The sequence below is a fragment of the Mauremys reevesii genome, linkage group 1 (genome assembly GCF_016161935.1).
Source record: "Mauremys reevesii isolate NIE-2019 linkage group 1, ASM1616193v1, whole genome shotgun sequence".
In the NCBI taxonomy this organism is placed as follows: Eukaryota; Metazoa; Chordata; order Testudines; family Geoemydidae; genus Mauremys; species Mauremys reevesii.
Genome location: NC_052623.1, coordinates 355,728,122 through 355,754,236, shown reverse-complemented (window position 1 = coordinate 355,754,236; position 26,115 = coordinate 355,728,122). Strand labels below are relative to the sequence as shown.

Sequence of the window (26,115 nt, the reverse complement as noted above, 5' to 3'; positions counted from 1 at the left end):
CGGGAGGAGTGGGCCGAGATGGAGGTGGAGCAGCAATGTGCAGCAGGCGAGGGGCTGGCACCGTGGGGCGCAGTGGGCGAGGGGGTGACTCTGTGGGGCATCTTGGGCGAGTGGCGGGCACGGTGGGCGAGGAGGTGGCCCCATGGGGCACGGCAGGTGAGGGGCTGGCACCGCGGGGCGTGGCGGGCGAGGGGCTGCCATGGTGGGGCGAGGGGCTGGCACCGCGGGGCGTGACAGGTGAGGGGCTGCCATGGTGGGGCGAGATAGCAGCACGGTGGGGCGTGGCGGGCGAGGGGCTGCCATGGTGGGGCGAGGGGCTGCCATGGTGGGGCGAGGTAGCACCACGGTGGGGCATGGCGGGCGAGGGGCTGCCATGGTGGGGCGAGGGGCTGCCATGGTGGGGCGAGGGACTGGCACCGCGGGGCGTGACAGGTGAGGGGCTGCCATGGTGGGGTGAGGTAGCAGCAGGGTGGGGCGTGGCGGGCGAGGGGCTGCCATGGTGGGGCGAGGGGCTGGCACCACGGGGCGTGGCAGGCAAGGGGCTGGCACCGCAGGGCGTGGTGGGCGAGGGGCTGGCACCGCGGGGTGTGACAGGTGAGGGGCTGCCATGGTGGGGCGAGGTAGCAGCAGGGTGGGGCATGGTGGGCGAGGGGCTGGCACCGTGGGGTGTGGTGGGCAAGGGGCTGGCACCATGGGGCGTGGCGGGCGAGGGGCTGCCATGGTGGGGCGAGGGGCTGGCACCGCAGGGCGTGGTGGGCGAGGGGCTGGCACCGCGGGGCGTGACAGGTGAGGGGCTGCCATGGTGGGGCGAGGTAGCAGCACGGTGGGGCGTGGCGGGCGAGGGGCTGGCACCACGGGGTGTGGGGGGCACGGGGCGGGCACCCTGGGGCGTGGCGGGCGCGGGGCGGCCATGGTGGGTCGAGGGGCGGGCAGCGCGGGGCATGTCGGGCGAGGGGCTGGCGCCGTGGGGTGTGGCGGGCGAGGGGCTGCCATGGTGGGGCGAGGTAGCAGCACGGTGGGGCGTGGCGGGCGAGGGGCTGGCACCACGGGGCATGTGGGGCGAGGGACTGCCATGGTGGGGCGAGGCTGGCACCGCAGGGCATGTCGGGCGAGGGGCTGGCGCCGTGGGGCGTGGCGGGTGACGGGCTGGCGCCGGGGGGGGTGGCGGGCGAGGGGCTGGCGCCGTGGGGCGTGGCGGGCGAGGGGCTGGCACCGCAGGGCGTGGCGGGTGAGGGGCTGGCACCGTGGGGCGTGGCGGGCGAGGGGCTGGCACCGCGGGGCGGCTCCATTGCCCTGACGCTCTCACCCTGCAGAGGTGGACGTGGGCCGGGACCAGGAGTTCGCGGTGAACACCCGCGGCGCCGGGGGCCAGGGCCAGGTGGACGTGAAGATCACCTCGCCCTCCCGCCGGCCCATCCCCTGCAAGGTGGAGACCGGCACCACCAGCGACATCCACAGCGTCAAGTACATGCCCCCCGAGGAAGGGCCCTACAAGGTGGACGTGGCCTACGACGGGCACCCTGTGCCGGGCAGCCCCTTCTCCGTCGAGGGGGTGATGCCGCCAGACCCGTCCAAGGTGAGCGGTGGGGGCTGGCTGCAGGCCAGGCACCATCTCCTGTCGCCCTGTGACCCCTGGGGGTCACCCCGGCTGCCCCGCCAGCCAGGTCTGCTCTGGGGCTGGGACGTGTTCACGGTGCCCCCCTGCTCCCCGCTCCACTCCAGGGGGCTGCGCTCCCGGCTCTCCCAGACCGGAGCGATGACACGGTCCGGCGCACGGCGGTGAGGAATTGGTGCCAGGCAGAGAGCGGGCATTCAGGACACAGGAGGGCGCTGCCCGGCTATGGAGATGCCAGGCAGTGTCCCGGGCTCAGGGGCCGGGGTGGAGAGCTGGGCCTGGTGGGGTCCTGCTCCCTGGGGCAGGATCTGGGATCACGGTCTGCCCCCCGTGCCATGCAGGGAGGCAGAACCCCGACCGGGAGCGAGTCTCCTCCCGTGGCCAGAGGGGACAGGAGACGTCGCTGGCAGCTGCCCCCGGGGCCGTTCCTGCCCAGCTGACGTGCGGCCGCTCCCGTTTCAGGTGTGCGCCTACGGGCCGGGCCTGGAGGGCGGCTTCGTGGGCAAGCCGGCCCCCTTTGCCATCGACACCAAGGGCGCGGGCACGGGCGGGCTGGGGCTGACCGTGGAGGGCCCGTGTGAGGCCAAGATCGAGTGCCAGGACAACGGGGACGGGTCGTGCTCCGTGTCCTACCTGCCGACGGAGCCGGGCGAGTACTCCATCAACATCCTCTTCGCCGAGGCCCACATCCCTGGCTCGCCCTTCAAGGCCAACATCCAGCCGCTCTTCGACCCCAGCAAGGTGACGGCCAGCGGGCCGGGGCTGGAGCGCGGCACGGCGGGCGAGACCGCCACCTTCCTGGTGGACTGCTCCAAGGCGGGCGAGGCCGCGCTCACCATCGAGATCGTCTCCGAGGCGGGGGTCAAGGCCGAGGTGGTGATCCAGAACAATCGCGACGGCACCTACACCATCACCTACAGCCCTGCCTTCCCCGGCACCTACACCATCACCATCAAGTACGGCGGGCACCCCGTGCCCAAGTTCCCCGCCCGCGTCAACGTCCAGCCCGCCGTCGACACCAGCGGCGTCAAGGTCTTTGGGCCCGGCGTGGAGCCGCGAGGTGAGGGCCCCGGCTGGCTGTCCCCAGTCACCCCCGTCTACCAGTCTAGCTATCCCCAGACACACACCCCCATCCACCAGTCTGTCCCCAGACACCCCCTATCTACCAGTCTGTCTGTCCCCAGACACCCCCTGTCTACGGGTCTGTCTGTCCCCAGACACCCCCTGTCTGTCTGTCTGTCTGTCTGTCCGTCCCCAGACACCCCCTGTCTGTCTGTCTGTCTGTCCCCAGACACCTGCAGTCTATCCACCAGTCTGTCCCCAGACACCCCCTATCTACCAGTCTGTCTGTTCCCAGACACCCCCTGTCTACGGGTCTGTCTGTCCCCAGACACCCCCTGTCTACCGGTCTGTCTGTCCCCAGACACCCCCTATCCACCAGTCTGTCCGTCCCCAGACAGTCCCTGTCTGTCTGTCTGTCCCCAGACACCTGCAGTCTATCTACCAGTCTGTCCCCAGACACCCCCTGTCTACCTGTCTGTCCGTCCCCAGACACCCCCTGTCTGTCTGTCTGTCTGTCCCCAGACACCCAGTCTAGCTATCCCCAGACACACACACCCTATCCACCAGTCTGTCCCCAGACACCTGCAGTCTATCCCCAGACACCCCCTATCTACCAGTCCGTCCCCAGACACCCCCTATCTACCTGTCTGTCTGTCTGTCCCCAGACACCTGCAGTCTATCTACCAGTCCGTCCCCAGACACCCCCTATCTACCTGTCTGTCTGTCTGTCTGTCCCCAGACACCTGCAGTCTATCTACCAGTCTGTCCCCAGACACCCCCTGTCTACCGGTCTGTCTGTCTGTCCATCCCTGCACATCTCTCTCTCTCTGTCCCTCTCTCCAGCCCTGTATGCACCTGTCTCTATCTGCCCCACATGCCCCTCTAGCCGTCCCCACACACGCCCACCTCCCCCCTCTGGCCCCATAGCCCCCTCCCGTATGTCCCCGTACCTGCCCTCTGGGCGTGGCCAGGCCGACCTGCCCCAGTGCTGGTGCAGCTCTGCTGGGCTCCGGGGTGGGGTGGGGGCCCCCGGGGCCCATTGCCAGGGAAGCGGGTTCCACCGAATGCCCTGGCGGGTGACACCTCGGCCAAGGTGCTGGCACAGCCCGGGCTCCAGCGCTCCCCTAGGCCAGTGCCTGGGGGCAGCAGCGGCCCCAGGCTGGCGCTCACCGCCCGCTCGCTCTGCCAGGCGTCCTGCGCGAGGTCACCACCGAGTTCACCGTGGACGCCCGCTCGCTCACCAAGACGGGTGGCAGCCACCTCAAGGCACGCGTCATTAACCCCTCGGGTGCCAAGACAGAAACCTTCCTCACAGACAACGGTGACGGGACCTACCGCGTCCAGTACACGGCCTACGAGGAGGGTAAGGAGCCCCCCCTGCCGGCCCCTCCCAGCCAGGGCCACCCACAGCTCCAGCTCTGGGCTAGGCTGGCTGTCCCCGCCCCCATATAGGCCCAGGGTCAGGGTAATTATCCCCAGCGTAGAGGGGGAAACTGAGGCACACAGAGGGGTGTCACGCTATGAACTGGTCGGAGCTGGGAAGGCTGGGACGCCGTGGCCGAGCCCCGCGGGGGATGATTTATCGCTGGGACATAGGGAGCAGGTGCCCCGGGCTGGGCGGGCGGGCATGGGGGGGGGGGCGTTCTGGTGCCCTGCCCTGCCCTGAGGCTGTGACTGTTGTTAGAGCTGCCAGGCTGGGTCCACGGCCCGACCCTGACGGGGGGAGGCTGTGGTGGATTTGGGGGTTCCTGAAGGAGGATTTCACTGGGGTGGGGCAGGGGGTGTCCCAGGGGCCTTTACACCCCATGGGGATGCCTGGGTTGGAGGGGAAGGACCCCATGTCAAACCTGGCTGGGTTTCTCCAGCTCCAAAATCCCAGGGGGGTCTGGGGGAACCGCACCCGTTGGGAACAGGGGGCTGTCATGCCTCCCTGCCCCCCAGTTGGCATTGCAGGCATGGGGGGGCTTCCTGACCCCTGTGTGGGGCTGGGGGGGGCGGGGGCAGCTCCTGACCCCTCCCCGCCCCGTCTGGCGCCCCAGGCCTGCACCGGGTGGAGGTGACGTATGACGAGGTGCCGGTGCCCAAGAGCCCGTTCCGCGTGGCCGTCGCCGAGGGCTGCGAGCCCAGCCGTGTGCGCGCCTACGGCCCCGGCCTGGAGGGAGGGCTGGTGAACAAGTCCAACCGCTTCACCGTGGAGACCAGGTACCGTCCCGCCGGGATCCGCCGGGGAGAGGGGAGACCAGGGAGCCGCCATGGTCACGGCCCAGGCCAGGGGTGGGGGCCGGATGCTGGGGGGTGGCTCCCCGGGTCCCGTTCCCGTGAGGGGGGCGGCTCCTGTGGGGTGAAAGCCCCGAGGGGGGACGGGCACGGCTCTGCGGGAAGGAAGCCCCCGTCCTGGCACTGCTGGCCGGGACATGGCCAGGCCCCAGAGGGTCTGGCTGGGGACTCTGGGTAACAGCACAGGGCCAGGCCAGACACTTACTAAATGCTTCCGCCCCGATCAGCCTGTGGAACTCCCTGCCACAAGAAGCCAAGAGCTGAGCAGGATGCTAGCAAGGCTGTGCCATGCCTGGGGCTAATGGCCCCCTCCCTGCTCAGAGCAGCCGCACCAGAGCTAACTGAGGGCTGGCAGCAAGGAGGGGGCTCCCCAGGGCAGATCACCCCCTACGCTGCCTTTGGCATCAGCTGCTCCTGGCCAGAGCCCCCCTTCAGCCCCCTGACCTAGGAGCTCTGCACTGGGGGACCAGGCCCCATCCCCCCATGGCTGAGGCAGAGCTGGACTTTCCGGGTGGTTGGCGGGGGCTCTGACCGGCCCTGGGCTCTCCTGGCAGGGGTGCGGGCACTGGCGGGCTGGGCCTGGCCATTGAGGGGCCCTCGGAGGCCAAAATGTCCTGCAAGGACAACAAGGACGGCAGCTGCAGCGTGGAGTACGTCCCCTTCACGGCCGGCGACTACGACGTCAACATCACCTTCGGGGGGCGCCCCATCCCAGGTAGGGGGCACGGCCAGACTGGGCCGGGGGAGGGACGAGGCTCTGGAGCTGCTCCCCACCAAGCCAGGCAGGACTCTGGGGGAGTCTCCTCTCCCTCGGAGCAGCCTGGCTCCAGGGCAGGAAGCTCCCACAGCTTCGCCTCCTGGGTCTGGCCCCGGAGCATTCAGCATCCCCGGCCCCTCCATGCGCTTCCCCCCGCGAGTCCGTCCAGAGTGACTTTCAGCCAAGTCCATCTTGGGGGGAGGGGAGCCAGAGCCAGGGCTCTGCCTTCCCCCTGCGCCCCAAGCCAGCCGAGACTGACTCGCTTCCAGCCGCCTGGCCCCTGCCCTGCCTGCTGCTCCTCCTCCGGCCTTTGTCTCGCTTCCCAGGGCAAGAGTCACCTGGTCGCACCCCCCTCCTGGGTGTCAGCTTACGAAGAGGCAGCCATAGCATCCATGCAGGCAGCTGCAGCAACCCCCACAAAGCTCACCCGCGCTTATTCCCACCACCTAGACGTTGGTGCAATACACAGGGAAACTGAGGCACACACAGCATTCATGCAAAACAGTAAGACTCACATACGACACAACGAGGGAAAATCCCCACTTCATCACAGTCACAGGCAGGTCGGGCCGGGCGATGGGGATAGGGTCACTGGGTGGGGGAGCTGGGGTTGCAGCTGGGCTGAGGGGCTGGGGTCACATCCTCGTCCTGCCATGTGCACCTTGGGACGGAGTGCAGCAGGGTGGCTGGGCAGGAGCTGGCCAGGGGTGTGTCTGGGTGGGCTGGGTGCAGCGCGGGAGCTGGTGAGGGGCACTGGGCTGGCTGGGCCCGTGGCTCTGGTCCAGAGCGGGGGGCACCGGGCTGGCTGGGCCCGTGGCTCTGGTCCGGGGAAGAGGGGGTGACGGGTTCGATCACAGACACCCCCTTGGGAACTGCCACCTGATGTGCTGAGACCACCTCTGAGCCCATTTTCCCTGGCAGCTTGGGGCTGCAGGACCCTGCCTGGTTGAGCCAGACACGCCGGCCTGCTGCAGCCCAGACCCAGGTCTGAACCATGTCCCCACAAGCTGCAGACTTAACTGAAAACCGCTCAGCAAGTGCCCCTGTCTCCAGCACCCAGACACCCAGCTCCCAATGGGATCCCAACCCCAAATAAATCTGTTTTACTCTGTATAAAGCTCATAAACGGCCCGCCCTCTATAACACTGCATGGGAGACACACGGCTGTTTGCTCCCCCAGGAATTAATTACTCGCTGTGGGTTAATTAATAAGTAAAAAGTGATTTTATTAAGTATAAAAAGTAGGAATTAAGTGGTTCCAAGTAATAACAGACAGAGCAAAGTAAGTTACCAAGCAAAATAAAACAAAAACACGCAAGTCTAAGCCTAATACATGAAGAAACTGGTTCCAGGTAAATCCCACCCCAGAGATGTTCCAATGAGCTTCTTTCCCAGACTAGCCTCCTCCCTAGTCTGGGCCCAACCCTTCCCCGTCCAGCCCTTGTTCCAGCTCAGGTGGTAGCTCGGGGATTTCTCATGACCCTTTGCTCTGGTCCACCCCCTTATATACCTTTGGCGCAAGGCAGGAATCCTTTGTCTTTGGGTCCCCACCCCTCCTTCTGAATGGAAAAGCACCAGGTTTAAGCTGGATTCCAGCACCGGGTGACATGGTCACATGTCCTGCGAGACCCCAAGCCTCCAGTCTCCCTGCCTGACCCACAGGAAGGCTGCCTGCAAACAGAGCCATCCGCAGTCACTTGTCCTGGTTAATGGGAGCCATCAAGATTCCAAACCACCATTAATGGCCCCCACTTTGCATAGTCACAATAGGCCCTCAGAGTGATATTTCATATTCCTGGTCCCAGATACAAGCGTGGTGCATTTATACAAATAGGAGGAGCACACTCAGTAGATTATAAGCTTTGCAATGATACCTTACAAGAGACCTTTTGCATGAAGCATATTCCAGTGACATTATATTCACACTCATTAGCACATTTTCATAACGTCATATGGAGTGCAACGTCCCAGGGGGGCTGGCTGGGCCCCCGGCTCTGCTCCGGGGCGGGGGGCACCGGGCTGGCTGGGCCCCCGGCTCTGCTCCGGGGCGGGGGGCACCGGGCTGGCTGGGCCCCCGGCTCTGCTCCGGGGCGGGGGGCACCGGGCTGGCTGGGCCCCCGGCTCTGCTCCGGGGCGGGGGGCACCGGGCTGGCTGGGCCCCCGGCTCTGCTCCGGGGCGGGGGGCACCGGGCTGGCTGCTGTGGTGGTTCGTGGCCGGGCTGGCAGCCCCTGGGGTGTGGGGTTCGTTCCCGATCCGGGGGTGACATCCTCTGAAGTTAGTGCAGGCCAGGCTCCCTGCCCCACCCTGGGGGCTGGGGTCCGGCTGCCCCTGGTTGGTAACCGCCCCCCCCCCACACACACACACAGGGAGCCCCTTCCAGGTGCCCGTGAAGGACGTGGTGGATCCCAGCAAGGTGAAGTGCTCGGGCCCCGGGCTGGGGGCTGGCGTCCGTGCCCGCGTCCCCCAGACCTTCACCGTCGACTGCAGCAAGGCCGGGCTGGCGCCCCTGGAAGTGACGGTCCTCGGGCCCTCAGGTACCTGGAGCAGAGCCCTGGGCTGTGCCCCCCACGGCCGGGCAGTGCCAGGGTGGGAATGGGGCATCAAACCCTCTGGGGATGGCTCATAGGGGGATGGGATTCTCATGGGGTGGGGGATGGGAGGGCTCGTTTGGGGTGGGGGATGGGTCAGTTTGGGGGATGGGATGGCTAGTAGCGAGTTGGGATTCTCATGGGGTGGGGATGGGGTGGCTCAGGGGGATGGGATTCTCATGGGGTGGGGATGGGGTAGCTCGTAGGGGTGGGGATGGGGTGGCTCGTAGGGGGATGGGATTCTCATGGGGTGGGGGATGGGGTTACTCATAGGGGTGGGGGATGGGGTGGCTCGTAGGGAGTTGGGATTCTCATGGGGTGGGGGATGAGGTGGCTCGTAGGGGGTGGGGGATGGGATGGCTCGTAGGGGGATTGGATTCTCGTGGGGTGGGGGATGGGATGGCTCAGGGGTTGGGATTCTCATGGGGTGGGGATGGGATGGCTCGTAGGGGTTGGGATTCTCAAGGGGGCTCGTAGGGGTGGGGATGGGGTGGCTCGTAGGGGTTGGGATTCTCATGGGGTGGGGATGGGGTGGCTCGTAGGGGGTGGGGGATGGGTGGCTCGTAGAGGGGTGGGGTTCTCATGGGGTGGCTTGTAGGGGTGGGGGATGGGGTGGCTCGTAGGGGTTGGGATTCTCATGGGGTGGGGGATGGGGTGGCTCGTAGGGGTGGGGATGGGGTGGCTCGTAGGGGTGGGGATGGGATGGCAGGGGATTGGATTCTCGTGGGGTGGGGGATGGGATGGCTCGTAGGGGTTGGGATTCTCATGGGGTGGGGGATGGGGTGGCTCGTAGGGCTGGTGTCAGGGGATGGGATGGCTCATGGGGAGAGGGGGCTTGGGGCAGCCCCTCCTACCTAGAGGTCCCCTCCCCATGCCCCCGCAGCGGGGCTCTAAGAGGGTGGTACCTGGGGGGGGTGCACCCCTGTGGCCCACACTGAGCCCGCCGGGCTGTGCCCCCTCTGCCGCAGGCCTGGCCGAGCCGGTGGACGTGCGGGACAATGGGGATGGCACCCACAAGGTGAACTACACCCCAGGCAGCGACGGGCCCTACACCGTGGCCGTCAAGTACGCCGAGCAGGAGGTGCCGCGCAGGTGAGCCGGGCGGGGGGCTAGTGGGGGGGTTACTGGGGGGGGCCCAAGGCCCAAGTGCAATGGCCGCTGGAGCCTGGGGCCTGGCTGGCCGGTGCAGGGGGCTGGGGCAGGCTCTGGAGAAGGTCAGATTGAGTCCTAGCCCGCCCGGAGTCCCAGACTCGGGGCTCTGGCCCTGCTGGGAACGGAGCCAGCCAGCGTGGGGCACAGGAGTTTATATCTGTTGCCAGGACACAGAGTATCGGCCATTCTCTGTGCCCAGGCAGCCAGTTGGCATCACACCTGCCCTGTCTCTGCACCGATCACACACGCTTGTCCTACCACCTAGACACTTCAGTAACACATGGGGAAACTGAGGCACAGTCTTCAGCGAAAACATAAGAACAGTCTCGCTTTGTCACACAAACAGCCCTGCCATGCAGACCCCCAGCCCGGTTGCGCCAGGGCCACCCGGGGGAGGCAAAGGGGGGCAATTTGCCCCGGGCCCCGCAGGGGCCCCCACAAGAGTTTTTCAGGGGCCCTGGGGGTCTTTCACTCGCTCCGGGGGCCCCAGAAAACTCTCACGGGGCCCAGGCCCCCAGAGCTCCTTCTGCTCCGGGTCTTTGGCGGCAATTCGGCGGTGGGGGGGTCCTTCCACCCCGGGACCTGCCGCCGCAGTGCCCCGAAGACCCGCGGCAGGGGGTCCTTCCGCCCCGGGACCTGCCGCCGCAGTGCCCCAAAGACCCGCAGCAGGGGGTCCTTCCGCCCCGGGACCTGCCGCCGAGGTGCCCCAAAGACCCGCAGCAGGGGGTCCTTCCGCCCCGGGACCCGCCGCCGCAGTGCCCTGAAGACCCGCGGCAGGGGGTCCTTCCGCCCCGGGACCCGCCGCCGCAGTGCCCCGAAGACCCGCGGCAGGGGGTCCTTCCGCCCAGGACCTGCCGCGAGTGCCCCAAAGACCCGCCGCAGGGGGTCCTTCCGCCCCGGGACCTGCCGCCGAAGTGCCCCAAAGACCCGCGGCAGGGGGTCCTTCCGCCCCGGGACCTGCCGCCGAAGTGCCCCAAAGACCCGCGGCAGGGGGTCCTTCCACCCCGGGACCCGCCGCCGAAGTGCCCCAAAGACCCGCGGCAGAGGGTCCTTCCGCCCCGGGACCTGCTGACGCAGTGCCCCAAAGACCCGCGGCAGGGGGTCCTTCCGCCCCGGGACCTGCCGACGCAGTGCCCCGAAGACCCGCGGCAGGGGGTCCTTCCGCCCCGGGACCCGCCGCCGAAGACCCCAGGCCCCTGAATCCTCTGGGCAGCCCTGAGTTGCGCCCGTCCCTCAACCCGCCCCTCCTGCTGGGTGCTCCCTGGGGCAGACATAGGAGACAGCCGTGCCCCGGCCACCCGCTGAGGGCTCCGTGTCGACATGGCCGTCCCCTGCCCCGGTAGCAGCAGCCTCCGGCTCGGGCTGGGACGTTGCCCCGGCTCCGGGCTGCCAGCTGGGCTGCTAGGGCCTGGGGCCCTGGCACCTCCCTGGGCAGGCCAGCGTAGGGGGGTGAGGGGCCCCTCCAGACCCAGAGGCCCAGCCCGGTGGGCTCCTTGTACCAGCGCGGCAGCAGGGCCCGGATCCTGCCCGTGCCCCTGGGGCTCGGGACAGGGCCCCCAAGTGCCAGTGCATGGAGCGGGTCCGGGCTTGTGGGGCGGGTGCCCCCTCGGATCGGTGCTGGCCTGGCCCAGCTCTGACTCCGGCCTGTCCACTTCCAGCCCGTTTAAGATCAAGGCGCTGCCGGCTCACGATGCCAGCAAGGTGCGGGCCAGCGGGCCGGGCCTCAGTGCCGCGGGCATCCCTGCCAGCCTGCCCGTGGAGTTCACCATTGACGCGCGGGACGCCGGCGAGGGGCTGCTCACCGTGCAGATCCTGGTGAGCGCTGGCACGGCTCTGGGGTGATCTGCGAGTGGGGGCTGGGGGGCCCAGGGCTCTGATGAGGGGGATGCTGGGCTGGGGGGCCCAGGGCTCTGATGGGGGTACCGGGCTGGGTGATGGGGTACCGGGGGAGCCCATGGCTCTGATGGGGGTACCGGGCTGGGTGATGGGGGTACGGCTTGGGGAGCCCATGGCTCTGATGGGGGTACCGGGCTGGGTGATGGGGTACGCTTGGGGAGCCCATGGCTCTGATGGGGTACCAGGCTGGGTGATGGGGTACCGGGCTGGGGCCCAGGGCTCTGATGGGGGTACCGGGCTGGGTGATGGGGGTAGCGGGCTGGGAGCCCATGGCAGTGATGGGGGAACGTCCCTGGGCACTAGCCCCCTTGGGGGTGGCAGGGGGTGCCCAGGCCAGGCTCTGCCCGCTGCCCTGGGCTGGGGAGCTGAGTGGCTGTGACCCGTCTGTGCCCGGGCAGGATCCCGAGGGCAAGCCCAAGAAAGCCAACATCCGGGACAACGGGGACGGCACCTACACGGTGTCCTACGTGCCCGACCTGACGGGGCGCTACACCATCACCATCAAGTACGGGGGCGACGAGATCCCCTTCTCGCCCTTCCGCACCCTGGCGCAGCCCAGCGGCGACGCCAGCAAGTGCCTGGTCACAGGTGAGTCCTGCCCCCGCGCCCTCTGGCCTCTGCCCCCGCAGCCCCCGGACTCTGCCCCACGCGCCCTCTGGCCTCCGCCCCCGCAGCCCCCGGACTCTGCCCCACGCGCCCTCTGGCCTCCCGGGCCTCTCTGGCCTGCCCCCGCGCCCTCTGGCCTCCGCCCCCGCAGCCCACGGACTCCGCCTCAAGCAGCCTCCTGTCCACCCCCAGGCTCCCATGTGCCCTCTGACCCCTGCCCTACGTGGCCTCCAGCCCCCGCCCCACATGGCCTCCGCCCCATGCGGCCTCCCCGGCCTCTGGTGCCCCATGTGGCGTCCGGCCCCCCACTTGCCGCACACGACCTCCAGTCCCATCCCCCCGCCCCCGGCCTCTGCCCCTTACTCCCGCCCCTCAGCCCCCGCCCCTGCCCCCAGGCCTGTGGCCGGCCACATTCTCACAGGTTTTCCCTCCCTCTTTTTGCAGTGTCCATTGGGGGCCATGGATTGGGTGAGTCCTGCTCTGTGCTGCTGTGGGCGGCTCTGGCCATTGGGAGCTGTGGGGGGGACCCGGGACCGACCCCCCCCCCATTCCTGCACAGCCAGGTGTCACGGAGTGTGGGGGAGTCAGGGCCCTGCACCCCCTTCCTGCGATTCCCCGTCACTCTCAGCCCGCCAGTAATGCAGGGGGTTTCTTAGCCGGCAGGGCTTGTAGGTGCAACCAGGACCCCTCAGCCGGGTCCCTCTGGGGGGCGGGGAGCTTAGACCCCAGACTTGGGGTTCCCTGCGTCTTCCCAGCCAGCCCCAAACTGAACCCCCTCCCGCCCCTCCTCTCTGGCCTTTGTCTCTTTCCTGGGCCAGGAAGTCACCTGACCTCTTTGTTCACCTTTAGCCATCCCCTTGCGGGGGGCAGGGCCCCGGCCATTTGTTGCCAGGAGACAGAGTGTCGGCCGTTTATGCAGGCTGGAGACTTAAGAAAGGCATAGGGGAAACTGAGGCACCCACCCAGTATTCAGAGGAAACATTAAGAACAGTCCCACTTGGGCACAGCAGGCTAAGCAGGGCAATGCGGCCGGACGGCTGGGCCTCTGCGGGCTGGTCTGAGCCGACTCCTAGGGCGTTGGCTGCCTGGTCTGGGACTTGAATCCCTGGCTGAGGGCAGGGATCACGGCTCCCTCAACACCCCCAGCCAGGCTCAGCTCCCTCAGGCTGGGCGGGTGGGGCTGGTTCTGGCAGGGCTGGATGCCATCCCTGCCTGTGGGCACAGCCCTGGCACCTGCCCCCCCTCGCTGACCATACCCCTCCGCCCCACAGGTGCCTGCCTGGGCCCCACCATCCAGATCGGGGAGGAGACGGTGATCACGGTGGACGCCAAGGCAGCGGGCAAAGGGAAGGTGACGTGCAAGGTGTCCACGCCGGACGGGGCCGAGCTGGATGTGGACGTGGTGGAGAACCACGACGGCACCTTCGATATCTACTACACGGCGCCCGAGCCGGGCAAATACGTCATCACCATCCGCTTCGGGGGCGAGCTCATCCCCAACAGCCCCTTCCACGTGCTGGTGGGTCTGGCGGCGAGCAAGCTTGGTGGGGCCGGGCTGGGCTGGCTGCGGGCGGGGAGACCTACAGGGAAACCCGGGGGCTGGAGGTCCTGCTGGGACCGTCGGGGTCAGCGCTGGCCCCAGTGCGGCACTAGGGGGCGCTGTGCTGCAGGGAGAGAGGGCTCAGCAGGGGGTGTACGCCCCTTGTCAGTGCCGTTGGGTGGCACTAGGGGGCGCTGTGCTGCAGGGCGAGGGGGCTCAGCAGGGGGTGTACACCCCTTTCAGTGCCATAGGGTGGCACTAGGGGGCGCTGTGCTGCAGGGCGAGGGGGCTCAGCAGGGGGTGTACACCCCTTTCAGTGCCATAGGGTGGCACTAGGGGGCGCTGTGCTGCAGGAAGAGGAGATTGGGGGGGTGTACACCCCTTTCAGTGCCATAGGGTGGCACTAGGGGGCGCTGTGCTGCAGGAAGAGGAGATTGGGGGGGTGTACACCCCTTGTCAGTGCCGCAGGGTGGCACTAGGGGGCGCTGTGCTGCAGGGAGAGGGGGTTTGGGAGGGGCTGTTACGCCCCTTGTCAGTGCCGCAGGGTGGCACTAGGGGGCACTGTGCTGCCCGAGCTGCCATCGTTCAGCGTGGGGGGACCCTGGGTGTTCCAGGCCCCCCGGCCGGGGTGCTGCAGGAGAGCCCTGCCTTAGCTGCGGGGACCCTTCCTCACTGGACGCTGTTGCTGCAGGGCTGTTAGCCAGCTGCCGCGTCCCACCCCAGAGGTGGCTGCATTTCGGCGCCGGGCGAGCAACCCCTGCACCTGGGCTGTGGGATCCTGTGGGGCACCCCCCAGCAGCGTGGCTACGAGCTGTGGAGCCGACATGGCCACCCACATTAACCTGTTCCTTGCCTCCTGCCAGGCGTGCGAGACCATCCCCCACGTCGAGGAGCCGTGCGACTCGCTCCAGTTGCACCAGCCCTTCTCTCCGCACCCGGCTGGCGGCTCCCCGGCACGCTGGGTACCAGGAGCTCCTCTCGGCCCCGCTGCCTCTCTCTGCCCTATCCTGCTGCCTCTCCCCCATCTCTGCCCGGGACATTGCTCGGCCCCTCGCCCTCAGCAGGGCACACACCAGCCTCCGCCGGCCCCTCCCTCGTAGGTGCCCGTGCTTCTGCCCATGGGCGAATCCCCCGGGTGCCCAGTGCACCATGGCCATGCAGAGCCGGCGCCAATGCTTGTCTCACACATGGGGTTTAGGGGCCGCGGGATGAGGGCCCCCCCAAGCTCTGGGTGCAGTGATTCCCCCCCACAATGAGCTCCACCCAGCTGGGGTACCTGCGCCCTCACGCCCCCCTTCTCTTGCAGCTCTGTCTCCCATGGGCCCGTGCGGGGCCCTGGGCCTGTCGCTCTCTGCTCCTCTCCTGCTCCGCCTCGGGCACCCTGCCTCCCATGCCAATGCTCTCTCTCTCTGCCCCCTCCCTCCCCCCCGCCAGGCCACGGACCAGCCCGTCGCGCCCGCCGAGAGCCTGGACTCCATGCTGCGGCCCTTCAACCTCGTCATCCCCCTCACCGTGCAGAAAGGGGAGATCACCGGTACGGGCGGGGGGAGCCTGGCACCAGCCAGGGCTGGGCAGCGTGGGGCCTCCATCCCAGTTCCGCACTGTGCAGGGAGAGATCAGGGGGGTGGAGTGGGTGGGTGGGAGAAGAGTTTGGGGTTGGGGTGAGAGAGCTCAGGAGGGTTGAAGGGAGGGTGGGGGGGGTGTAGAAAGCTGGCGGGGGTTGGGGGGTGACGGTAGGAGTGGGAGAGTTCAGGGGGTAGGAGCAGGGGTGAAGCAGGTAGGGGTGGGAGAGCTTGGGGCGGAGCAGGTGTTGAGGTGGGAGAGCTGAGGGGGCTGGAGGGAGGGGTTGGGGTGGGAGGGTCTGCGGAGATAGTAGCAGGGGGAGAGCTCGGGGATGGAGTGGGCAGGGATGGAGCGGGCAGGGATGGGAGAGCTCAGTGGCGGAGCAGGTAGGGGTGGGAGAGCTCGGGGATGGAGCAGGTAGGGGTGGGAGAGCTCGGGGTGGAGTGGGCGGGGTGGGAGAGCTTGGGGGTGGAGCGGGTAGGGGCAGAGTGGATAGGGGTGGGAGAGCTCAGGGGCAGAGTGGGGAGGTGGGAGAGCTCGGGGTGGAGCGGGCGGGGTGGGAGAGCTCGGGTGGAGTGGGTAGAGGCGGAGCAGGTAGGGGTGGGAGAGCTCGGGGCGGAGCGGGCGGGGTAGGAGAGCTCGGGGTGGAGTGGATAGGGGCGGAGCGGGCGGGGTGGAGAGCTCGGGCGGGGCGGAGCGGGCCGGGTGGGAGAGCTCGGGGCGGAGCGGGCCGGGTGGAGAGCTCGGGGCGGAGCGGGTAGGGGCAGAGCGGGTAGGGGTGGAGAGCTCGGGGTGGAGTGGGTAGGGGCAGAGCGGGCGGGGTGGGAGAGCTCGGGGGGGGAGCGGGCGGGGGTAGGAGAGCTCGAGGGCAGAGCGGGTAGGGGCAGAGCGGGTAGGGGTGGGAGAGCTCGGGGGCGGAGCGGGTAGGGGCAGAGCGGGCGGGGTGGAGAGCTCGGGGCGGAGCGGTAGGGGCAGAGCGGGCCGGGTGGGGGAGCTCGGGGCGGAGCGGGGCGGGGTGGGAGAGCTCGGGGGCGGAGCGGGCCGGGGTGGGAGAGCTCGGGGGCGGAGCAGGGGGTGGGAGGGCTCGGGGACGGAGCGGGTAGGGGTGGGAGAGCTTGGGGTCGGAGCAGGGGCTGGGAGAGCTCGGGCGGAGCGGGCGGTGGAGAGCTCGGGGCGGAGCGGGTAGGCGGAGCGGGCCGTGGTGGGAGCTTCGGGCGAGCGGGTAGGGGTGGGGAGCTCGGAGCGGGCGGGGTAAGAGAGCTCGAGGCGGAGCGGGTAGGGGCAGAGCGGGTCGGGGTGGGAGAGCTCGGGGGGCGGAGTGGGTAGGGGGGGAGGGGGCGGGGTGGGAGAGCTCGGGGCGGAGCGGGTGGGGCAGAGCGGGCAGGTGGGAGAGCTCGGGGCGGAGCGGGCGGGGTGGGAGAGCTCGGGGCGGAGCAGGGGTGGGAGAGCTCGGGGCGGAGCGGGTAGGGGTGGGAGAGCTTGGGGTCGGAGCAGGGGCTGGGAGAGCTCGGGGCGGGCGGGTAGGGGTGGGAGAGCTTGGGGTCGGAGCAGGGGCTGGGAGAGCTCGGGGGCGGAGCGGGCGGGGGTGGGAGAGCTCGGGGCGGAGCGGGCAGGGGTGGGGGAGCTCGGGGGCGGAGCAGGGGGTGGGCGGCCTGGCAGTGCCCGGGCAGGCGGGAGGTGCCCGCTGACGGTGCGCCCCCCCCCCCAGGCGAGGTGCGCATGCCCTCGGGGAAGACGGCCCGGCCCAGCATCACGGATAACAAGGACGGGACGGTGACCGTGCGGTTCGCACCGGTGGAGAAGGGGCTGCACGAGATGGACATCAAATACGACGGCAACCACATCCCTGGTGAGTGCCGGCCCCCCCCCAGCTGGGGGCCCCGGGACCCGCCCGGCCACGGCTCCTGGGGGTGGGGGAACAGCTCCCAATGGGGGTGATGGGAGCGCCCTGCCCCCCAGCTGGGGGCCCCGGGACCCGCCCGGCCACGGCTCCTGGGGGTGGGGGCCCCGCTCCCAGTGGGGGTGATGGGAGCGCCCTGCCCCCCAGCGGGGGGCCCCGGGCCCCGCCCGGCCACGGCTCCTGGGGTGGGGTCCCGCTCCCAGTGGGGTGATGGGAGCGCCCTGCCCCCAGCTGGGGCCCGGGACCCGCCGGCCACGGCTCCTGGGGTGGGGACCAGCTCCCAGTGGTGGTGATGGGAGCACACTGCCCCCCAGCTGGGGGCCCTGGGACCCGCCCGGCCACGGCTCCTGGGGGTGGGGGTCCCGCTCCCAGTGGGGGTGATGGGAGCGCCCTGCCCCCACGGCTCCTGGGGGTGGGGGACCAGCTCCCAGTGGGGGTGATGGGAGCACCCTGCCCCCCAGCTGGGGGCCCCGGGACCCGCCCGGCCACGGCTCCTGGGGGTGGGGGACCAGCTCCCAGTGGGGGTGATGGAAGCGCCCTGGCCCTGCCCCTTGTGGCCGGGACGGGCTGCTCCCGCCAGGGCCTTGCCCTGTGTGCCAGGCCTCAGGGGCAGGGGGTCCCATGGGGAGAAGGGCCCAGAGAGCCCTGGGGCCCCCCTCAGCCCCCAGCTGATCCCCGCCCCCCCCCAGCCCCACGATGCTCCCCCCCGGTGCCATGGCCCCCTCCTCCCCTGCCTGATGTGGCCAGAGGGGGGCCCAGGCCCCACTCCCAGGCTCTGCTCCCCCCCCCGGAGCCAGCCCCCCCAGCACCAGCCCGGTTCAGAGGAGACGGCCCCCTATGGGGCTGGGAGCCCAGGCCTGGTGTGAGGCCAAGCGACCCCCGCACTCCTGGAGCCGCCAGCCTGGGGTCCCCAGGGCTCAGTGCCGGCCCCTCCTGCCGGGCCTGGCCCAGCCCCTGGGGCCACATCCCCAGGCCCCCCCTGCAAGCCCCCACCCCCAGTCCCCCTGCCTCCTCCCTGCCCCCCAGGACCTCCCCAGCCCCCAGCCCCAGTGCCCCTGCCTCCCCCGCCCCAGGGAGCCCCCTGCAGTTCTACGTGGACGCCATTCACACCCGCCACGTCAGCGCCTAGGGGCCCGGCCTGAGCCACGGCATGGTCAACCGGCCGGCCACCTTCACCATCGTCACCCAGGGCGCCGGCGAAGCTACGGGGGGGATCGGGGAGGGGGCAGGCAGGGGAAGGTTGGGGGCTGGGGAGATGGGCAGGGACGGGATGGGGGCAGGCAGGTGAAGGTTGGGGGCTGGGGAGACGGGCGGGGATGGGGGCAGGCAGGGGAAGGTTGGGGGCTGGGGAGACGGCGGGAAGGGGGCAGGCAGGGAAGGTTGATGGGGGCTGGGGGAGGCAGGCGGGGGGACGGGATGGGGCAGGCAGGGAAGGTTGGGGGCTGGGGAGACGGGTGGGGACGGGATGGGGGCAGGCAGGGGAAGGTTGGGGGCTGGGGAGACAGGCGGGGACAGGATGGGGCAGGCAGGGGAAGGTTGGGGCGGGGACGGGATGGGGGCAGGCAGGGAAGGTTGGGGGCTGGTGGAGACGGGCGGGGACGGGATGGGGGCAGGCAGGGGAAGGTTGGGGGCTGGGGGAGACGGCGGGACGGGATGGGGGCAGGCAGGGGAAGGTTGGGGCTGGTGGAGACGGCGGGGGACGGGATGGGGGCAGGCAGGGGAAGGTTGGGGGCTGGGGAGACGGCGGGACGGATGGGGGCAGGCAGGGGAAGGTTGGGGGCTGGGGGAGACGGGCGGGACGGGATGGGGCAGGCAGGGGAAGGTTGGGGGCGAGGGACGGGATGGGGCAGGCAAGGAAGGTTGGGGCTGGGGAGATGGGCGGGGACCGGAGGGGGGCAGGCAGGGAAGGTTGGGGGCTGGGGGAGACGGGCGGGGACCGGATGGGGGCCGGCAGGGGAAGGTTGGGGGCTGGGGAGACGGACGGACGGGATGGGGGCAGGCAGGGGAAGGTTGGGGGCTGGGGAGACGGGCGGGACGGGATGGGGGCAGGCAGGGGAAGGTTGGGGGCTGGGGAGACGGACGGGGACGGGATGGGGGCAGGCAGGGAAGGTTGGGGGCTGGGGAGGCAGGCGGGACGGGATGGGGGCAGGCAGGGGAAGGTTGGGGGGGCGGGGACGGGATGGGGGCAGGCAGGGGAAGGTTGGGGGGCGGGGACGGGATGGGGGCAGGCAGGGGAAGGTTGGGGCGGCTGGGGGAGATGGGCGGGGACAGGGGGGCCGGCAGGGGAAGGTTGGTGGCAGGGCAGGCTGGGGGGGAAGGCCGGGGGGCCGTGCTCACGTCGCCCCTGACGGCCGGCTCCCCAGGGGGGCTGTCGCTGGCCGTCGAGGGCCCGTCCAAGGCCGAGATCACCTGCAAAGACAACAAGGACGGGACCTGCACCGTGTCCTACCTGCCCACCGCGCCCGGCGACTACAGCGTCATCGTCCGCTTCGACGAGCAGCACGTCCCGGGGAGCCCCTTCACCGCCAAGATCACCGGTGAGCCCCCGCCGGGCCCCCAGGCAGCTCCCCAAACCCCCGCCACCCCGCCGGGCCCCCCGCCAGCTCCCCGGCCGCCCCCGCCGGACCCCCACCTTCCCTCAGGGCCCCCGCCACTCTGCCGGACCTCCCAGCTCGCCCCCCCCCGCCCCCAGGCAGCTCCCCAAACCCCCGCCACCCCGCCGGACCCCCACCTGCCCTCAGGCAGCCCCCGCCACCCTGCCGGACCTCCCAGCTCTCCCCGCTGGCCCCGGCCGCCCCAGGCAGCTCCCGGCCGCCCCTGCCACCCCGACGGACCCCCACCTGCCCTCAGGGCTCCCACCACCCTGCCGGACCTCCCAGCTCTCCCCCACCCCCAGGCAGCTCCCGCCACCCCGCCGGACCTCCCAGGTCTCCCCTGCCTGCCCCCAGGCAGCCCCCCGGACCCTCACCTGCCCCCAGCGAGCCCCCGGGGCCCCGGGCTGTCCCAGGGCCCCCGCCACCCTGCCAGACCTCCCAGCTCTCCCCCACCCCCAGGCAGCTCCCGCCACCCCGCTGGACCCCCGCCTGCCCCCAGCCAGCTCCCACCACCTTGCCGGACCTCCCAGCTCTCCCCCGCCTGCCCCCAGGGCCCCCGCCACCCCACTGGATCCCCATCTGCCCCCAGGCAGCCCCCGGGGCTCCTGCCTGTCCTTGGAGCCCCCGCCACCCCTACGGACCCTCAGCTGCCCCGAGCCAGCCCCCGGGGCCCCTGCCTGTCCCTGGAGCCCCCACCAGCCCCACGGACCCCACCTGCCCCTGGCCAGCCCCCAGAGCCCCTGCCAGCCCTACAGACTCCCACCTTCCCCTAACCAGCCTCAGGGCCCCTGCCACCCTGATGGACCCCCACCTGCCCCCAGCCAGCCCCCCGGGCCCCCACCACCCCGAGACCCCACACAGCCCCCAGGACCACCACCTGCCCCTGCCCGGCCTCTGCCCCTGCAATCGGCCCCTCCCCATGGCCAAGCTGCGCCCCCCCATCCCTTCCCCCGGCCGTGCCCCCCAGTAACAGCCCCCACCCCACCCACAGGGGACGACTCCATGCGGACGTCCCAGCTCAACGTGGGCACCTCCACCGACGTGTCGCTGAAGATCAGCGAGAGCGACCTGAGCCTGCTGACAGCCTCCATCCGGGCACCCTCCGGCCACGAGGAGCCCTGCCTGCTCAAGAGACTGCCTAACCGGCACATCGGTACCGCGCCTGGGCCCGCGCCTCTGGGGGGAGGGGGGGCACCGGGCCGGCCTGGGTGGGGGGAGGGGGCACTGGGCCGGCTGGGCCCGCGGCTCTGGGGAGGGGGGGCACCGGGCCGGCCTGGGTGGGGAGGGAGGGGCACCGGGCGGCCGGGCCTGCGGCTCTGGGTGGGGAGGGGGCACCAGGCCGGCTGGGCCCGCGGCTCTGGGGGCGAGGGAGGGGCACGGGCCGGCTGGGCCCGGCCTGGGGGCGAGGAGGGGCACTGGCCAGCTGGGCCTGCGGCTCTGGGGGGGGAGGGGGCACCGGGCCAGCTGGGCCCGCGCCTCGGGGGGGGGAGCACCGGGCCGGCCGGGCCCGCGGCTCTGGGTGGCGGGGAGGGAGCACCGGCCCGGCCCGCGGCTCTGGGTGGAGGGGGCACCGGGGCTGGCGGCTCCCACGCGCCAGCGGCACTGACCTACGCGTCTCCCCCAGGCATCTCGTTCACCCCCAAGGAGGTGGGGGAGCACGTGGTGAGCGTGCGGAAGAGCGGGAAGCACGTCTCCAACAGCCCCTTCAAGATCCTGGTGGGGCAGTCGGAGATCGGCGACGCCAGCAAGGTGAAGGTGTGGGGCCAGGGGCTGGTGGAGGGCCGCACCTTCGAGGTGTCCGAGTTCATCGTGGACACCCGCACCGCAGGTGAGGCTCATGCACGGGGCCGGGGGTGGCCGGGGGGCTCCTGGGCTCGGGGGGACGTCCTAACCCAGGGGGTCTCAAACTGGGGGTCGGGACCCCTCAGCGGGTCGCGAGGTTTTTATATGGGGGTCGTGAGCCGTCAGCCTCCACCCCAAACCCCGCTCTGCCTCCAGCATTTAGAATGGTGGTAAATCTATTGCAGAGTGTTTGTAATGGATAAGGGGGGTCACACTCAGAGGTTTGCTACGTGAAAGGGTCCCCAGTACAAACGTTTGAGGACCACTGTCCTAACCAGAGAGGGGTGTGGATCTGCCGCCGCGGGGTCCCAGGCGCTGTGCTGGGGGGCAGCGTGCCCACTGGGGGTCCGGCAGGCACTGGAGGGGTCCCAGGAGCCGTGCTGGGGGGCAGTGTGCCCACTGGGGGGGGCACCGGCGGGCACTGGGGGGGATTCCGGCCCCCTGCTGGGGGGCAGCGTGCCCAGTGGGGGGCTCCGGCTGGCGCTGGGGGTGTGTCCAGGCGCCGTGCTGGGGGGCAGCATGTCCTGTGGGGGGCTCCGGCTGGCGCTGGGGGTGTTTCCAGGCACCCTGCTGGTGGGCAGCATGTCCTGTGGGGGGCTCCGGCTGGCGCTGGGGGGGTCCCAGGCGCCGTGCTGGCGACCAGCGTGCCCGGTGGGAGGATCTGGCTGTCGCTGGGGGGGTTTCCAGGCACCCTGCTGGTGGGCAGCGTGCCCGGTGGGGGGCTCCGGCTGGTGCTGGGTCGGTCCCAAGCGCCGTGCTGGGGGGCAGCGTGCCCGGTGGGGGGCTCCGGCTGGTGCTGGGGTCCCACGCGCCGTGCTGGGGGGCAGCGTGCCCGATGGGGGGCTCCGGCTGGTGCTGGGTCGGTCCCAAGCGCCGTGCTGTTGGGCAGCGTGCCCGGTGGGGGGCTCCGGCTGGTGCTGGGTCGGTCCCAAGCGCCGTGCTGGGGGGCTGCGTGCCCGAGGGGGGGCTCCGGCTGGTGCTGCAGGGGGTCCCAGGCGCCGTGCTGGGGGGCAGCGTGCCCGGTGGGGGGGCCCGCATGGCGCTGGGGGGGACCCAGGAGCCGTGCTGGCGGGCAGCGTGCCCGGTGGGGGGGCCCGGCTGGCGCTGGGGGGGTCCCAGGTGCCATGCTGGGGCAGCGTGCTGGGGGCTCTGGCTGGCGCTGGGGTCCCAGGCGCGGTGCTGGGGGGCAGCGGGCCCGGGGGGGGGCTCCGGCTGGTGCTGGGGCGGTCCCAGGCGCCGTGCTGGGGCAGCGTGCCCGTGGGGCCCGGCTGGCGCTGGGGTCCCAGGTGCCATGCTGGGGGCAGCGTGCCGTGGGGCGGCTGGCGCTGGGGTGGTCCCAGGCGCCCGTGCTGGGGCAGTGTGCCGTGGGGCTGCGCTGGGGTCCCAGGTGCCATGCTGGGGCAGTGTGCCGCTGGGGGCTCCGGCTGCGCCGTGCTGGGGCAGTGTGCCCGGTGGGGCTCGGCTGCGCTGGGGTCCCAGGCGCCGTGCTGGTGGGCAGTGTGCCCGTGGGGGGCGGCTGGCGCTGGGGGTCCGAGGCGCTGTGCTGGCGGCAGTGTGCCCGGTGGGGGCTCGCTGGTGCTGGGGTCCCAGGCGCGTGCTGCTGGGGGCCCGGTGGGGCCCGGCTGGCGCTGGGGTCCCAGGTGCCATGCTGGGGCAGCGTGCCCGGTGGGGCCGGCTGCGCTGGGGGTCCCAGGCGCCATGCTGGGGGCAGTGTGCCCGTGGGGGAGCTCCGGCTGCTGGGGTCCCAGGCGCCGTGCTGGTGGGCAGTGTGCCCGTGGGGGCTCGGCTGGCGCTGGGGGTCCGGCTGTGCTGGCGGCAGCGTGCCCGGTGGGGCTCGCTGGTGCTGGGGTCCCAGGCGCCGTGCTGGGGCTCCGGCTGGTGCTGGGGTCCCAGGCGCCATGCTGGGGGCTCGGCTGGTGCTGGGGTCCCAGGCGCGTGCTGGGGGCATGCCCGGTGGGGCTCTGGCTGGCGCTGGGGTCCCAGGCGCGTGCTGGGGGCAGCGTGCCGGTGGCGGGGCTCTGGCTGGCGCTGGGGCTCCGGCTGGCGCTGGGGTCCGAGCTGTGCTGGCGGGCGCCCGGCTGGTGCTGGGGTCCCAGGCGCTGCTGGGGGCAGCATGCCCGGTGGGGGCTCTGGCTGGCGCTGGGGCTGCTGGCGCTGGGGCAGCGTGCCCGGCTCTGGCTGGCGCTGGGAGCTGGCTGGCGCTGGGGGCAGCGTGCCCGGCGGGGCTCGCTGGCGCTGGGGCAGCGTGCCCGGCGGGGCTCGGCTGGCGCTGGGGCAGCGTGCCCGGCGGGGGCTCTGGCTGGCGCTGGGGCTCTGGCTGGCGCTGGGGGCTCCGGCTGGGGCAGCGTGCCCGGCGGGGCCGGCTGGCGCTGGGGGCAGCCGGCTGGCGCTGGGGGCAGCGTGGCGGGGGCCGGCTGGCGCTGGGGGCTCTGGCTGGCGCTGGGGCTCGGCTGGCGCTGGGGGCAGCGTGCCCGGTGGGGGCTCTGGCTGGCGCTGGGGGCTCCGGCTGGTGCTGGGGCAGCGTGCCCGGGCGGGGGGGCTGGCGCTGGGGGGCAGCGTGCCCGGCGGGGGGGGCTCCGGCTGGCGCGGTGCCCACGATGCTCCCGCTCTCGCCCCCAGGCTACGGCGGGCTGGGCCTGTCCATCGAGGGGCCCAGCAAGGTGGACATTAACTGCGAGGACGTGGAGGACGGCACCTGCAAGGTGACCTACTGCCCCACCGAGCCCGGGAACTACGGCATCAGCATCAAGTTCGCCGACAAGCACGTGCCAGGTGCGGGGGCCTGGCCAGGGCCCAGCCGGGCCGGCAGAGACTGGCCCCTGGGGACGGCAGCGGAGCAGCTAGAGCGGGGGGCAGGGCTGGGAGCCAGGACTCCTGGGTTCTCTCCCCAGCTCTGGGAGGGCAGTGGGGCCTAGTGAGTAGAGTAAGGGGGCTGGGAGCCAGGACTCCTGGGTTCTCTCCCCAGCTCTGGGAGGGGAGTGGGGCCTAGTGGTTAGATCTGGGGGCTGGGAGCCAGGACTCCTGGGTTCTCTCCCCAGCTCTGGGAGGGCAGTGGGGCCTAGTGGTTAGATCTGGGGGCTGGGAGCCAGGACTCCTGGGTTCTCTCCCCAGCTCTGGGAGGGCAGTGGGGCCTAGTGGGTAGAGTAGGGGGGCTGGGAGCCAGGACTCCTGGGTTCTGTCCCCAGCTCTGGGAGGGGAGTGGGGCCTAGTGGTTAGATCTGGGGGCTGGGAGCCAGGACTCCTGGGTTCTGTCCCCAGCTCTGGGAGGGGAGTGGGGCCTAGTGGTTAGATCTGGGGGCTGGGAGCCAGGACTCCTGGGTCCTATCCCCAGCTCTGCTGCTGAAGGCAGAGAAGCAGCCCAGCTGGCTCCTGGGCATTAGGGGAGAAGCTTTGCTGCCTCGGTTTCCCCTTAGCCCAGGGGGTGCTGGCACCAAGCCCCAAGGTGAAGTTGTTTGGAAGTGCAGGGAGCTGTGCTGTCTGCGGGCGGGGCAGGGGGCGGGGCGGGAGGCGCGGGTGGGGCAGGGGCGCAGCTGACTGGCGTGTCCATGTGCAGGGAGCCCCTTCACGGTGAAGGTGACGGGCGAGGGGCGCATGAAGGAGAGCATCACGCGCCGGCGCCAGGCGCCCTCCATCGCCAGCATCGGCAGCACCTGCGACCTCAACCTCAAGATCCCAGGTACAGCCGGGGGGCTCCGCCCCCAGCCTGGCGGACACGCCCAGCCCCATGCCGCTGGGCAGGACTGAACTCATGGGGGGGAGGAAGGCTGAGCCCTGTGGATGGGGGGCCAGGACTGGGAGCCATTTGCAGCCCTCGGAGGGCTCAGGGCTGGGGGGTGGAAAGGACGGGGAGGGCCCTTCCCCGGCAGTGGGACGCTGCCGGCTCTGGGGAGGAGCAGGCACCGCGGGGGCGGGGAGGGCCCTTCCTTGGCAGTGGGACGCTGCCGGCTCTGGGGAGGAGCAGGCACCGCGGGGGCGGGGAGGGCCCTTCCTTGGCAGTGGGACGCTGCCGGCTCTGGGGAGGAGCAGGCACCGCGGGGGCGGGGAGGGCCCTTCCTTGGCAGTGGGACGCTGCTGGCTCTGGGGAGGAGCAGGCACCGCGGGGGCAGGGAGGGCCCTTCCTTGGCAGTGGGACGCTGCTGGCTCTGGGGAGGAGCAGGCACCGCGGGGGCGGGGAGGGCCCTTCCCCGGCAGTGGGACGCTGCCGGCTCTGGGGAGGAGCAGGCACCGCGGGGGCGGGGAGGGCCCTTCCTTGGCAGTGGGACGCTGCTGGCTCTGGGGAGGAGCAGGCACCGCGGGGGCGGGGAGGGCCCTTCCCCGGCAGTGGGACGCTGCCGGCTCTGGGGAGGAGCAGGCACTGGGGGGCAGGTGGTGGGTCCGGGCCCATGGGGAGCTGAGGGGCTGGGGGCAGGGGCCCAGCGCCCCCTCCCTGATTTCCCCCCCTCCCTGTGCTGTGCAGGAAACTGGTTCCAGATGGTGTCGGCGCAGGAGCGGCTCACGCGCACCTTCACGCGCAGCAGCCACACGTACACACGCACCGAGCGCACCGAGATCAGCAAGACGCGGGGCGGCGAGACCACGCGGGAGGTGCGGGTGGAGGAGTCCACGCAGGTCGGCGGGGCCCCCTTCCACAACGTCTTCGGCGACTTCCTGGGCCGCGAGAGCCTCGGCTCCTTCGGCAGCATCGCCCGCGCCCCGGAGGGTGTGTGCCTGGCACGGGGGGGA

General features: G+C 71.2%; 1 protein-coding gene across 1 annotated transcript in view; it reads left to right on the top strand.

The window, feature by feature from the left end:
• Nucleotides 1-26,115, top strand: part of FLNC (filamin C) — a 79,029-nt gene that overhangs the window by 45,830 nt on the left and 7,084 nt on the right. The window contains 21 exon segments of the mRNA XM_039519975.1: nt 1,314-1,576; nt 2,078-2,675; nt 3,867-4,040; nt 4,717-4,879; nt 5,509-5,669; nt 8,079-8,246; nt 9,269-9,392; nt 11,111-11,267; nt 11,747-11,936; nt 12,399-12,422; nt 13,226-13,473; nt 14,358-14,456; nt 14,929-15,028; nt 16,766-16,906; nt 18,031-18,157; nt 19,319-19,494; nt 20,543-20,704; nt 21,176-21,379; nt 24,013-24,165; nt 24,947-25,069; nt 25,850-26,092. Of these exon segments, the coding sequence (XP_039375909.1) occupies nt 1,314-1,576; nt 2,078-2,675; nt 3,867-4,040; nt 4,717-4,879; nt 5,509-5,669; nt 8,079-8,246; nt 9,269-9,392; nt 11,111-11,267; nt 11,747-11,936; nt 12,399-12,422; nt 13,226-13,473; nt 14,358-14,456; nt 14,929-15,028; nt 16,766-16,906; nt 18,031-18,157; nt 19,319-19,494; nt 20,543-20,704; nt 21,176-21,379; nt 24,013-24,165; nt 24,947-25,069; nt 25,850-26,092 (3,798 nt within the window).